The sequence below is a fragment of the Zeus faber genome (assembly GCF_960531495.2).
Source record: "Zeus faber genome assembly, chromosome: 13".
NCBI lineage: Eukaryota > Metazoa > Chordata > Actinopteri > Zeiformes > Zeidae > Zeus > Zeus faber.
In genome coordinates, this window is record NC_137198.1 from 28,869,071 (window position 1) to 28,882,869 (window position 13,799).

At 43.9% G+C, this 13,799-nt stretch overlaps 1 protein-coding gene across 1 annotated transcript in view; it reads right to left on the reverse strand.

The window, feature by feature from the left end:
* Nucleotides 1-13,799, reverse strand: part of adck1 (aarF domain containing kinase 1) — a 187,333-nt gene that overhangs the window by 130,124 nt on the left and 43,410 nt on the right. Inside the window, exon 4 of the mRNA XM_080012942.1 lies at nt 5,620-5,823. Coding sequence (XP_079869068.1) covers nt 5,620-5,823 — 204 coding nt within the window. The remainder of the gene's footprint in view (nt 1-5,619; nt 5,824-13,799) is intronic.

Below are 13,799 nucleotides of genomic sequence, written 5' to 3' on the forward strand. Positions count from 1 at the left end.
TGTTGTTTTCACTCTCAATTGAACCCATGTTACAAAAGAGGTGAAATGTTTAAGAAGGACAGCTTTTGCCTGATCTTAGCAGGAGATATGTTTTATTGGCCTATGCTATCAATATCATTGTCCTTACAAACAAAAAAGACGACTTTGTAAAACTGGTAAAATTAGCAAAAGATTTTGGAACTATTTCAGCAGCAAAGCTTAATTGGTAGAAAAACAATGTGTTAGTCATTGGGAGCTGGCCCACTGGACTTCCTAAACTAGCAGGAGGTCTCAGCTGGAATAGGACTGGTTTTAAATATTTCGGACTTTATCTTGGGGATCAACAGACAATGAAGAGAAACTGGGAAGGAGTGACAGAAAAATTGGAGGGGAAGTTGGCCAAGTTGATGTGGCTACTACTCAAAATGTCTTATAGAGGAAGGGCTTTAATCATCAACAACCTAGTAGCGTTTGTACTGTGGCACAGGGTAGCCTTTTTGAGCTGCCTGCAGGTCTGATTAAGAAATTCAATGTCTAATGTCTGGGCCAGGTCCCAGCCTCAGGTTAGGGTGGGTGGACACACCTCCAGCTCGTGAGCACAGGATCCCCCCAGGGCTGCGTCTTCAGCCCACGACTCTACTCCCTCTACACACATGACTGTGTGGCCAGGTCCAGTTCCAACTCCATTATTAAGTTTGTGGACGACACAGTTGTGGTGGGCATGATCTCGGATAACAACGAGAAAGCCTATCTGGACGAGGTGGTGGATATGACACTCTGGTTTCAAGGGACTGCCTCGTCATGAACATCTCAAAGACTAAGGAGCTGAATTTAGGAGGGCACCACAACCAAAGACGTACGCCACTATGGATTAATGGGATTACTGTCGACAGGGTGAGCAGTTTCAAATACCTGGGAGTTCACATTATGGAGGATCTGACATGGACTACTCACGTTGACACTCTGGGGAGGAAGGAAGGACAGCGCCTTTATCATCTTAGGCCAACCCCCCACAGGACTTGTATACCAGGAGGTGCAGAACCAGAGCCTGCAGGATCATGAAAGAGCCTCCCCACCGGAACAACAGACTGTTTCCAGCTTTTGCAGTAAGGCAAAGGCCTTCGCTGTCACGCAGCAAAAACAGAAAGACTGAGATGGAGTTTCTTTCCACAAGCCATCAGGACTGTGAACACTGATCTCACCAGTGCCCCACCAAGAGACTCACACACACACACTGACACTGTCATTCATATGGGTATACACATACAACACACTACACACATGCTGCTGCTGATGCTCTCTTCTATTTGTTGCACAGTTCAGATGTTCAGTATATATACAGTATATACACTTCCTTTTGGATACAGATTATATATATTTTCTTTTGCTGTACTGACTTGATTTTGACTTGATTTTATCTTTTTTGCACAGAATATTTTTTTTTGTTTGTGCAGTCCACATTTCTATTCTATTTATATTTTTTTACTTTCTTATTTTAAACATTAGTATATTGTAAATTGTATTGCTGCTAAAAATGTGCTTCTGCTAAAAATGTGTGTGTGTGTGTGTGTGTGTGTGTGTGTGGGGGGGGGGGGGGGGGGTAATGTAGGCTATTTCAGACTAAATCAAAGGATTTTGAGCGATTCTTTTTGCCCAGTCTATTTATCTGTTAAAAAAACCTCCATGCAGAAGCAGGTGTGAGATAATTTTATTTGAGATTGGATAATATTATTAACCATTTCTGCAAATCTAAATATACTGTACGTTTGAGGTCTCTTTTTGTTTGACTGATGTTCTGTTTAACACTGTAAATTTTTATTTTTTATATATATATATATATATATATATATATATATATATATATTCAAACATGAAATATGATCAATTTCAGAAGGTCATCAGATTTACGTCTCCAAACAGAACAAGAGAAATCACATTGATCCCCACAGATCAGCTATGTAACAGTCTCTAAAAACCAGAGGTGGATAATTCCAGGTTCAGAAAGAAAAAATCATGCCAGGTTTTCACTTCAAACATGCACCGACCCAGCTGATTTCACTCATTACATAGACCTCTGTGTTGTTGAAATTATCTATCCATATTTTAATAGGCTGTGGTTTTAGCTGCTAGATGCTCTGGCAAACGAGTGCCAAGCTAGTGCCACCACTCATAGCTACCCAACACACGTGACATGTAGCAAGACATTATCTAATTATAATTAGCCAATGGTCATAAGGTGAAATATATTCGGGTTTTTTTTACAATGTCTAACAATCAGTGAATCCATGTCCTGATGTGCTTTAAATAGGGGCTGAGAATCATCTTCCTGTATTTATTCTTATAAGATGTTTGAGTTGAAGGATTCATTACATTACATTTAGCAGACGCTTTTATCCAAAGCGACTTACAATTGTTCAAACACCGACCGACGCAGCCATCAGGAGCAATTAGGGGTTAAGTGTCTTGCTCAAGGACACTACAGCATGCTAGCAGGAAGAGCCTGGGATTCGAACCAGCAACCTTTAGATCACTAGACCACCACCGAGTTTCAATCTGTCAGTTATCAGTAGAAGATCGCATTTCAGTGTTTTTGTTAGGCAAGGTGAAGCCCTGTCCGCAGCATTTTCCAGTTTTAACCTGACATTTTGAATGTATGAAAGTATTTGCACAATCTACGATTCATAATTTACGTCATTTATTTGGAATAATAACTTATTTTCTGCTTGCCTCTTTGAATAAAAATGGCAAAATTTTGAAGTTATTGAACAAATATTATATAGAAAACAATATGCAGTACAAATATGTTCATAGGATAAATGAATTAGAAAAACAGTTTTATGTGTTATTTGTTGAATTGGATTCTATCAAATTTAAGGTCATTGATGAAGAGATGATCACCTTTTGGGGCATATTTATGACCTGCCGCAGTGAAACCCGCTATGTTGCGCATTTCTAAAATTGCCACGAGCCGCCAAATAGGTTGTAAAAACCTTTCTAGAAAGAAAATGATTTTCCCAGATTTGTGTTCCTTTGTGGGTTATTCTATCTCTTAACGTACTTTCAAAACCGAGATTGATTTATAAATAGTAGCTAAATGTTAAACCGCCGAGTTGAATATTCCGTTAGATTACATGGGGAAACACAGTTGCCTTACCGAGACACAGAACAGCGCGAACACAGATTGACCGTTTCCTTTAAAGCGACCTTCCAGGTGGAGATCATTCCTCTATATTCCATGTGATGTGAAGTCACAATGTAAAACCGTTTTGATAGAGTTCAACCTTTACATTTTGTTTTACACACACCTGAATACATTATTGTGTAGGTGTCGTAAGCAGCGAAGAAGAAAAGGTGACATCATAGCAGAAATTAAGGATGGGTTGGTCAACTATTAACATTCCTAGGCCATTTATACACTACTCACAAAAAGTTGGGGATATTCAGCTTTCGGTTGAAACCATAACCTTTACAGGTGAACTTAATTTGACCTTCTCTAAACTTTTGAGAATGTTTCAGTACTTTTTGCACAACTTGCTGTTCTCCGACAAGGAGCTGAACGGCGAAATTCACAAAAGGTGTTTGATCAATGAATCGACCAATACATTTCCTGGTTCAATTAGAATTGTTTTTTAAACAGTCCTCTTCATCATGCTGTTCCCGTTTGACATCATGAGACCAAGACGACACCTAACAACTGATCAACAGTACCTCGCCATTGCGAGGCTTCAAACAGGATGTTCTCAGAGGGAAGTGGCCACTGAGCTTAGAGTGTCAGAGAGTGTCATCAGCAGGTTCCAACAGAGATACAGAGAGACTGGGAGAGTCACAGAAAGGCATAGAAGTGGACGTCCTTTGGCCACATCCCACACTGATGAGCGCTTCATTGTGAACAGTGCCCTGTGGAACTGGATGATGAATGCCATTCAACTCCAGGCACATTTAAGGGAGGTGAGAGGCACCCAAGTGTCACGTTAGACCATTCGTTACCATTTACATCAGCGTGGTCTGCGTGCTAGATGACCTGCAAGGGTACCTGACCACACCACCAGGCACAGGCATCATCATCTTGCATGGGCCAGGGAGCATTTACGCTGGACAAGGCACCAGTGGGCCTCAGTGCTGTTCTCTGATGAAAGTCGATTCACGTTGAGCAGAAATGATGGCCACCAACGATGTTGGACACGTCAAGGAGAGCGCTATGCATCAGCCACTGTTGTCATCAGACGAGCCTTTGGTGGTGGTGGTGGTGTTACAGTGTGGGCAGGTGTGTCAATACAGAACTGCCCTACACTTTGTGAATAGTACAGTGACAAGCCCATACTACCTGAATAACATCATTAATCCAGTCATTGTGCCCCTGCATGAACAACGCAGGCCTAATTTCATTTTCATGGACGACAATGCTCCAGCTCATCAAGGTCGCATCATTAGGGAACGGCTGCTGGAGACTGGGGCACCTCAAATGGAGTGGCCTGCACTTTCTCCAGACCTGAATCCCATAGAAAACCTATGGGATCAGCTGAGTCGCTGTGTAGAGGCTCGTAACTCTGTACCCCAGAACATCAATGACCTGAGGGCCGCCCTTCAAGAAGAGTGGGGTACCATGCCTCAGCAGACAATAAGTCCACTTGTGAACAGCATGAGATGTCGTTGTCAAGCTGTAATTGATGCTCAAGGGCACATGACAAGTTATTGAGACATTGACATTTTTGTTGTGGTATACGCACCACTGTTGTTGGCTTTTGTTTCAATAAATTGTTTGAGATGAGGAAATCACCATTGTATGCTTTTACTTAAATGCCCTACTTTCATGATATAATATCACTGTAGCGTGAACTTTTTAAATTGTCCACAAATTTCACCCGAAAGCCAAATATCCCTAACTTTTTGTGAGTAGTGTATATTACATGACACGCTGAGGTTGATATACAGAGACTAATATTATTGACAGACAGTACATTTTGTTGTGTTGTCCACACATTTAAACTTCTTAATAATTCCACTTTTTTAAAACATGTTTATTTTTACAGTTAAATAAAAGCTTTTTCAAAAACAAAGCTGTTGTGTGTCGGTGACACTGTTCAACATTCCCTATAGACACAAGAACGATGCAGAGATTGCCCAATTCAGCAGGGTGTCAAGTGGCCATGTGGCTTTGTTGGTCCTCCAAGCCATTAGCATTCTGGGAGCTGGTTGAATGGGTCCAAGTGTTGGGGAAACTTTGAGGTTGATTATCTCAGAAACACAGTTTGCTGCACCCTCGTCATTAACAAGCCATAGCTTTAAAGATATTTGCTTGATTCGCACAAGTGACTGCTTGTTTTGAAGCTCTGATTCTTCACTTTCAAATGCTGCTGCAAAAAAAACAACAATTCAAAAGTTCCTAAATGTACCTAAAGTCTGCGGTGGGTCACATTAATGTAGAAATTTAAAAGATTGTAAGGGGTTCACAAACTGTTTAGAACCATTGTACCAAGCTGATAAAAAAAATTTAAAAGTTTTGTGTGTAAGCTGTATTGTGTAAGTTAAAATAACAGATTTGGGTGTTGCGACCTGACAGACATCCCAAAGCACAATGATATCCTGTTAAAAAATGCATTATTGTCAAATCCCATTCATACAAGGCCTGTCGCCACATACCTCCTCGCCAAGATCCTCTCTGATGACCTGCCGAATCTCCTCCATGCTGCTCTGGGGTGCGCTGCTGTGCAGCACCTTGAGTGTGCAGGTGTACTCCTCTGGCAGCAGGTAGTCCAGGGCCCCAAGGTGCTGGCCCACCTTGATGAAGGTGCCACGGTTGGCACAGCACAAGTCACGCAGGCGCTCCGCTGATCGCCGGTGCACCTGTCAGGTGGGGTTGGAGGTGCAATGGAGGAATAGGAACAGTGGATGTGAGGAATAAAGAGGATGCAAGAGAGAAGGGACATCATTCTGTGATGGTTTACGGTAGTCTCAACAAAAAATACACGTATAGTTCAGACTAATATTACTACAGTTTAAGTTTATGTGTTGGAATAAAAATGGACACATTTTTGTGTATCATTCCCAGCTGACCCGCTGACCTGATTAATTTAGAGAAAGAGATTAGCAAAGCTTGAGACGTCGCCATGCAGTCAACAAAGTGGAACCTGAGTGGCACACAGAAGACACTCGGTCTAAATCAAACATAAGAGACAGAAAAAAGAGGTACAGAAGACAAAAAAGTGATATTTTGACGATAGATATGGAGAAAAGCTTCAGCGTTTATAAACATCCCAAGGGCAGGCTGCCAATTCAGTCTTTATGCGCAGCGGTCCAAAACATAACATTGCGGGTATACGAAACAAAAACCTGAGAAAAAAAGACAAATATCCAAACACAAAAAAAGCACACTAGTTATAATCAAGGGTTGTGAAAAATATCACAAATATAATGTATTTTATTTGTATAGTGCTTTTCAAAGACACTTCACACACATCACATCACATAATCAAAAATAAATCACAGTAAGATACAGCAATGGAAGCAGGAAAAAGTGGCAGAAAAATATCAAACAAAAAAAGCTTTTTTTACATGGCATTTTGTGAAATTCAAGGAAATCCATGTAAAAAAAACTGGGTTATTCAGGAAAGAAAATGGGAAAAACCTCCTTCCTGCAACTTCCCATTTCCAGTCTCTCTCGTTAGCACAGAAGTAGCCAAAACATGATTTGGCAGTAGAAAGGTCAATAAAACACTGGAAAACCTGCTAAAATGCAGTTTGTGACCATTTTTGTCTTCTTTTAACTTATAAAGACTGACAGAATTGTGAGCTTACCATCACCATACGATAACATTTTTTGTAAGGATTAAACATTTGTCCCAATGGACTGTGTTTAAGCAGAGCTTTACTGCATTATAAATAACATTGCAGCATCCAACAGTGTTCAATTTTTCAACAGCCAATAAGTGTTCTGCAAGATTGTTCTATGAACAATGTTATAAATAAACAAGACGTTACAAATGATGGGAACCAACATTTTAACATGGGCAGGGTTTAGATAAATAAATATATATATATATATATATACATTTATTTATTGGCCATATATATTCTGATATTTAGTTTATTTCTAAGGCATAAACACAAATTATGACCGCAGCTAATCCACAATTTTTGTCTGTGGAGTGCATACATATGTGTTTGTGTGAGTGTGCACGCGCACACACACACACACACACACACACACACACACACACACACACACACACACACACACACACACACACACACACACACACACACACACACACACACACACACACACACACACACACACACCCCTCCCGGCAAACAGGGCCAGTCCCTGGAGGAGGCCATTCGACATCAATGTCATCTAGGCGATGATGATGACAAAGAGGCCCAAGGGGTGTAGAGGAGGACAACAGACGGACGTCAGTGCATATGATCCAGATGGTTTAAAAGTCACTGAGCAGGTCTTCAGCTCCACTACCTAGCAACACTGTGTTGTCTTGCTCCATTTATACCTCAGAAGCCAGACAACAACAAGTTATTTGAGTTTAAATGGGAAACAGAAAACTTCCACTTTGCCCCCCAAGCTTTTCCAAGTGGTATTAATATTTGCGCCACTGTCACAAAGATAGCCGGATCCCTTTACTTTTTCCTCAGAGAGCTCCATGGAAATGATCAACACTACTTTGGAATTAAGAGAGAAGAATGACGTATGTTCACTAAAAAGGTAAATTGAAATTGTCCAAATTTTTGTTTAATTAAATTTATTTTGGTTATGCAATGAAAGACAAACACACACATATATATATATAGACATATAGATGTCCCATTTACTGCTTCGGCCCATTTCTGCGATACATCAATGTCGCCGCTATATTAGAACAAATGGAACAAATACAAGTAAAGGGGGGAGCTGCGATTTATCTGGATAAAAAAACAATATAATGTTGACATTCCTCAACCAATTTCAATGAGTCCTTTTTATATACAAGGGTTAATGATTTGTGTAGAGTAGATGCTCCACCATCATTTCAGCTAATGGTTGCGCATCGGTTGATTGTTGGTTGTTGTGGCGTGTGGATGGGAGGGTTTGAGCAGCCACACCTGACGCTAGTTGCTTGGGCTAACAAGCGGCAGGTTTAAAAACCCCTTCCACACACACTCATGAGAGGAGCCCTGTCATGACATGTTCCATCTGCTACTGGCTAGCCCACCTAGCCTCCTCTCCAGCCTCCTCTCTAGCCTCCTCTCTAGGAGGGCCCTGAAACGTCAATTGGATGGCGTGTGGTAGGCCGAACTCACACGGTGGCACCTGAACATGGACTCCGGCACGGGAACGGGACACAGAAGGGCTGTCCAATTTCACCCTGGAGCCACCAGTGGGTCAACGGGCTGCCCCAGCACAAACCCTCTCCCGACTGGCAGCAGCAGCACCCAGGGGCCCGGCGGAGGACCGGGGGAGAAGCAGCCGCAGCAATCACATGGGTAACAGTCTGCGGCTAACTCCTCCACCAAGCAGCAACCGCCAGGACCATCCACCAGCCCAGCAGCCAGGCCACCCCTCCAAGCAGCTCCCGCAGCAGCCAAGTCTGACCACAGCGTCACCAGTCAGCGCCGCAGCCTGAGGCCCCACACTCCGGAAGGGAGGAGGGGCAGTCTGTGGAAGCCAACCCCCTGGTGGAAGGGGGTTGGTCAACCAAGCTGGTCTGGGGAACCCAGGTCCTCTGGAAGGGGACCTGTAATTTTTTTTTTTTTTTTTTTTTTTGACCATGTATAAGGTATGGGAACCCTGTTTCAGAGTCTGTTTCAAATGTGTTTCTTTTTTTCATGTGTTCTCTGCCTGATGGGGGGGGCTTGGGCCAGGAATCTTTCCTGGCCTCAGTTTGGTGTTGGTGGGGTGTGTGGTTAGGAGGGTTTGAGCAGCCACATCTGAGGCTCCTTGGTTTGGCCAACGAGCGGCAAGTTTAAAAACCCCATCCACACACTCAGGAGAGGAGCCCTGTCATGACATGTTCCATCTGCTCCTGGGTAATTCCACCTAGCCCCATCTCTACAATAAACTGATGTCTACAACCCATCGTCGTATGTTTCTCTGTGCCGGAGGGCCCTGAAAACACCACTTGGCTGGCGCGTGGCAGGAGGAACTGCCACAGTTGTCAATTGACCCTTTAAGTTATATCGTTCTATCAAACTCTGCGTGTCTGCTTTGTGGTTTTGTACATATAAGTGCGGTCAATAGTGAACCATATTTTACCTCTCAAAGCCCATCCCTCGTCATGAGAGGTAGAAACTGGTAATACTGACCAACAGGGCTCTGCTGAATCGCACGGGCCAATCCCCCGGGACGTGGATATAAATGATTACAGAAAGATTGATTATGATGAGGAATCTAAGGACAACTTCTACAATCACTGCAACAGATACTCCAGACCAGACCAGCAAAAGACATCATTGTGCTCATGGGAGACATGAAAGCAAAGGTGGGAATGGACAACAGGTGGATACCATCTGGTAATGGGAAAGCAAGGAATTGGCAGCATGAAAGAGAACGGAGAGATCTTTGCTGATATCTGTGCAGACAACAACCTGCTCATAGGAGGAACACTCTTTCCCAATAAACCCACCCACAAAGCCACTTGGGTATCACCTCACCACACTACTGAAAACCAGATTGATCACATATGCATAAACAGGAAGTTCAGACACTCTCCCCTGGATGTTCGAGTGAAGAGGGGAGCAGACGCTGGGTGAGACCACCACCTACTGACAGCTAAAATACAACTGAAGCTGAAATGCTGCAACAACCCCTGTGACAACAGAGTCAAATTCAACATCCAGCTCTTCCAGGACATAAGAACAACTGAACTGTACCAAACCACTCTACATAACAGGTTCCAAGCCTGAAAGAAGAGGACATATGGAAGGAGACCTGTTCAGAAGTGTTGGGGACGAAGCGAACAAACCACAAGCCGTCGTTGTCAACAAAAACACTGAAAAGAATAGAAGAGAGGCGGGTAAAAAAAACACAGAAAACAACTGCAAAACACGAGCACAAAAGGTGGCAGCCCATAGAGATTATGAAGCTGCAAACAAGGAGGTGGGGAAATAAAGCGCTAAAAGTGACAAAAGAAATTACATTGAAGACTTGGCACAGCAAGCCTCGCAGCCTCAAAGAACAACCTAAAGGATCCCTACCTGACCACAAAGAAACTAGCAGGCAAGTTTAGGCGGACAAACACACAGATCCGCAACAAGCAGGGGCAACTCTTGACCACCAAGGAAGAACAGCAGAAAAGATGGACGGAGCACTTCAGGGAACTGCTCAACAGACAGCTCCCTGCCCAGGCAGTAGAGATCCCACCAGCTGCTCAGATGCTGGAGGTAAGCTGCGATCCCCCAACAAGATATGAAGTAAAGAAGGCCAAATGCTCCACCAGGGATCTGCACATGAAAAGATCGAAGTGCTCAGTGGGGTGAGACAGGGCTGCCCCCTCTCTCCGTTCCTCTTCCTCCTATGTATCGACTGGATCATGAAACAAACAACCAGCAATAAAAATAATGGCATCCAGTGGAGTCTGACGGAACACCTTGACGATCTCGACATCTCACATACATACGAACAGACGCAGGACAAGACAACATGGCTGGAAACAACCGCAGCTATTCTTGGACTCAAAATAAATGGGTCAAAAACCAAAATCATGCGGATTAACAACAAAAGCATGAATTCCATAACACTCGAGGGCCACTCTCTCGAAGAGGTCAACAAATGTACCTACCTAGGAACTGTGATAGCTGTGGACGGAGGATCAGAAGTAAAGTCGAGAATTGGAAAAGCTAGAGCAGCATTCAACATCCTAATCAAGATATGGAAAGCAAAGAAAATCTCTCTCAAGACCAAGCTCAAAATCTTCAACTCCAACGTCATATACCCGTACGGCTGTACGGATCCAAAACATGGAAGAACACCACTACCATCATAAGCAAGCTGCAGACATTCATGAACCACTGCCTTAGACACATCCTTGGGATCTTCTGGCCAAACACAATTAACAACATCAACCTGTGGGAACGCACCAACCAGGAACCAATGAAGTACAGATGAAAAGGTGAAAGTGGATCTGGATTGGTCACACACTGAGAAGAGACAAAACAGCAATAACCAAACAGGCATTGACATGGAACCCACAGGACAAACAGGGGAGAGGTCGTCCCAAGAACACCTGGAGAAGCAGCACAGAGCAAGAGTTCAAGAAGGAGGGGCTGACGTGGCAACAGCTGGAGAAGATGGCCCAAGACAGACGAGGGTGGAGGCAATCCATCAATGGCCTATGTTCCGAAAGGAGTACAAAGGCCTAACTAACTACATATAAGTGCGGTCAATAGTGAACCACAGTTTAGACCTTAAGACCAGATTGTTGTTGCTATATATGCAAATAACATGGTATGTTACTTCCTTTTCCATAAACTGTAAAATTGTGTTTTTAGAAAAGGGAAATTTTTCTTTTTTTGGCTCACACATTTGTGCCGTTGGACTGCATTAAAACACAGTGAGAAGGTGCAGGAGAGCAGTTTCATATAGCATTCAGCGAGAGATTTTACTTAAGGCCTGGGTTGAAAATTACCCAACAAATCTATTAATATTAAGGAATCACACAGCTGCCACCAACCCCGGATCTCAATTTGTATCTTTTTTCCTCTTGCTCCATCTCCCCAGCCAGTCTACTCACTCCTACCCGTACATCTCCCTCTGCAATCAGCGTGCTTTGATTATTTGGGGTCACCATGGTAATGCTGTTAACCCATGGCACTCAGTGATAGGTGGATGCGGGCCGCCACCCACCATGCAAGGCTGCCAATCAGATGGCTCGCAGGAGCAAAGCATTTTAAGCGCACGGGAGACACATCCTCTGGTTTGTGGTGTCTTGCTATGAACACTACATACACGCAAACACCTACATGGAGGGATGGTAGTTCAGGAGGTAGAGCTGGTCCTCTAGTAATCTAAAGGTTGCTGGTTCGATCCCAGGCTCCTCCTGCTAGCATGCTGTAGTGTCCTTGAGCAAGACACTTAACCCCTAATTGCTCCTGATGGCTGCGTCCGTCGGTGCTTGAATAATTGTAAGTCGCTTTGGATAAAAGCGTCTGCTAAATGTAATGTAATGTAATGTAACATGCGACTGTAGGGGTAGTATTTCTGCCTCTGGGTGACGAGATTCTCTGTTCTTATCCTTGTGAGAACTGGCAAAGGGTAATTAATAAAATCCTGGGTGTTTGTTTCTCTGTGTGTATCCATTAGACTTGGGCAGAATGTCGATTAACTAGTCAATCCCTGATCGATGACGTCAATCTGGCACCCCCTGTGTGCGGGGCACATGTCGCTGGGGGGCCGTCTGTTCTTTGGTCTGCATGTGCGGCGGGTGTTGGTCAGGGGGCCTGCTGGGGGCACAGAGCATCCTGTCATGGCGGAGCGCATTGGCGCATCATTCTGCAGGTCAATGTTGGGGTGCATGCACACTCGGCTACATGGGTGAGTGCTCGAGCTTGGGGCCGGGTGGGACACCTCGCCGGTTGTGGCATGGTAAGCCTCGCCTTTGCACGGGCCGTTGGTGGGCGTGGAAGCCCGTGGGGTGACCAGTCCGGGCGGGGTGGCAGTCTGTCGGCCGTGGGACCAGGGTTCTGCGCTTCTCATTACTGCACATGAGGGTCAGTTGTATGTGTGTGCCTCGGGGGTGTAGGGTCACCCCGTGCTCTATAGGACTGGTTTGTGCATTTCGGGGTCATGCGTGGGTGTTGCGCCGCAGGCTCCCAGCTTCTCTGTGGGTTTGGGGGTGTTCTGTGGCTGTGGTGCATTGTGCTCTGCACTTTCTTGGGTTGTGGGGTGTCTATATAGCTATGGGACTCATTGCTTGGAGGCACTACGATATAGTTCTGACCCCATACACCAGAACTAATTGGTCCTGTGCATTCACCGGTGGACACAACGCGCACGCACGCACACACTACCGGCATCTGCCTTCAACACGCCCCCGAACAGCCTCCTGATTACATCCTTCTCTCTTTCTCCCCTTTACTGCCATAGCAAACACAGGAAGAGGCCACATGCCGTAATTGCTGTTCTATTTTTTGTCAAAATAATTAATCATGTTTTCAAGTACATATTGTTGTTTGTCTATATATTAATCTGTCTCACGTGTGATGATTCTTCCTCCCCCTCTTGGAGAACTTATGATGACTATTTGTTTATAGGTTAAAAACATGATTAGATCATTCTCCAAAGAGGGGATTGGTGGTGGTCTTCTATAACAAAAAAGCTGTTTTATTGCAAGCAGTTCTTGATGCTGAATAGTAAATTGCAAAGTGGCATTGCAGGTTGTGAATTTGAACTCCACTTGCAGGTTTACTGTTTTTGATGCAATGGCATACAAATACCTTGTGTTGTATGCCAAACCTACTGACAACACAGGTATAAAAAATAGATATTTTTAATCCACCAGGAAAATAAGAGCATTGAAACAGTGTAAGGGCAGTTTATTGTGTTCTGAAACTGATGCCCCGCTCTGAATCGATAAGAGTGCGAGTGGAGAGAGAGAGGGGATGGAGGGAGAGAGCAGAGATGCTCCTCGCTCTCTCCCTCTCGGCTCAGTTATCAGAGCTGTTTTGGATGTATTATTGACTATTTGTAATGTTCATTGTGTAAAAGTGTTCTTGTATTGCATGTAAAAAAAAAAAAAATGTTTTTCCTCTCGTTGATGTGACCTTATGTTTTCCTCTATCCCTCATTGTGAAGTGTATTGCCTTGAACAAGTATGTCTGTTTACATGTTTGTT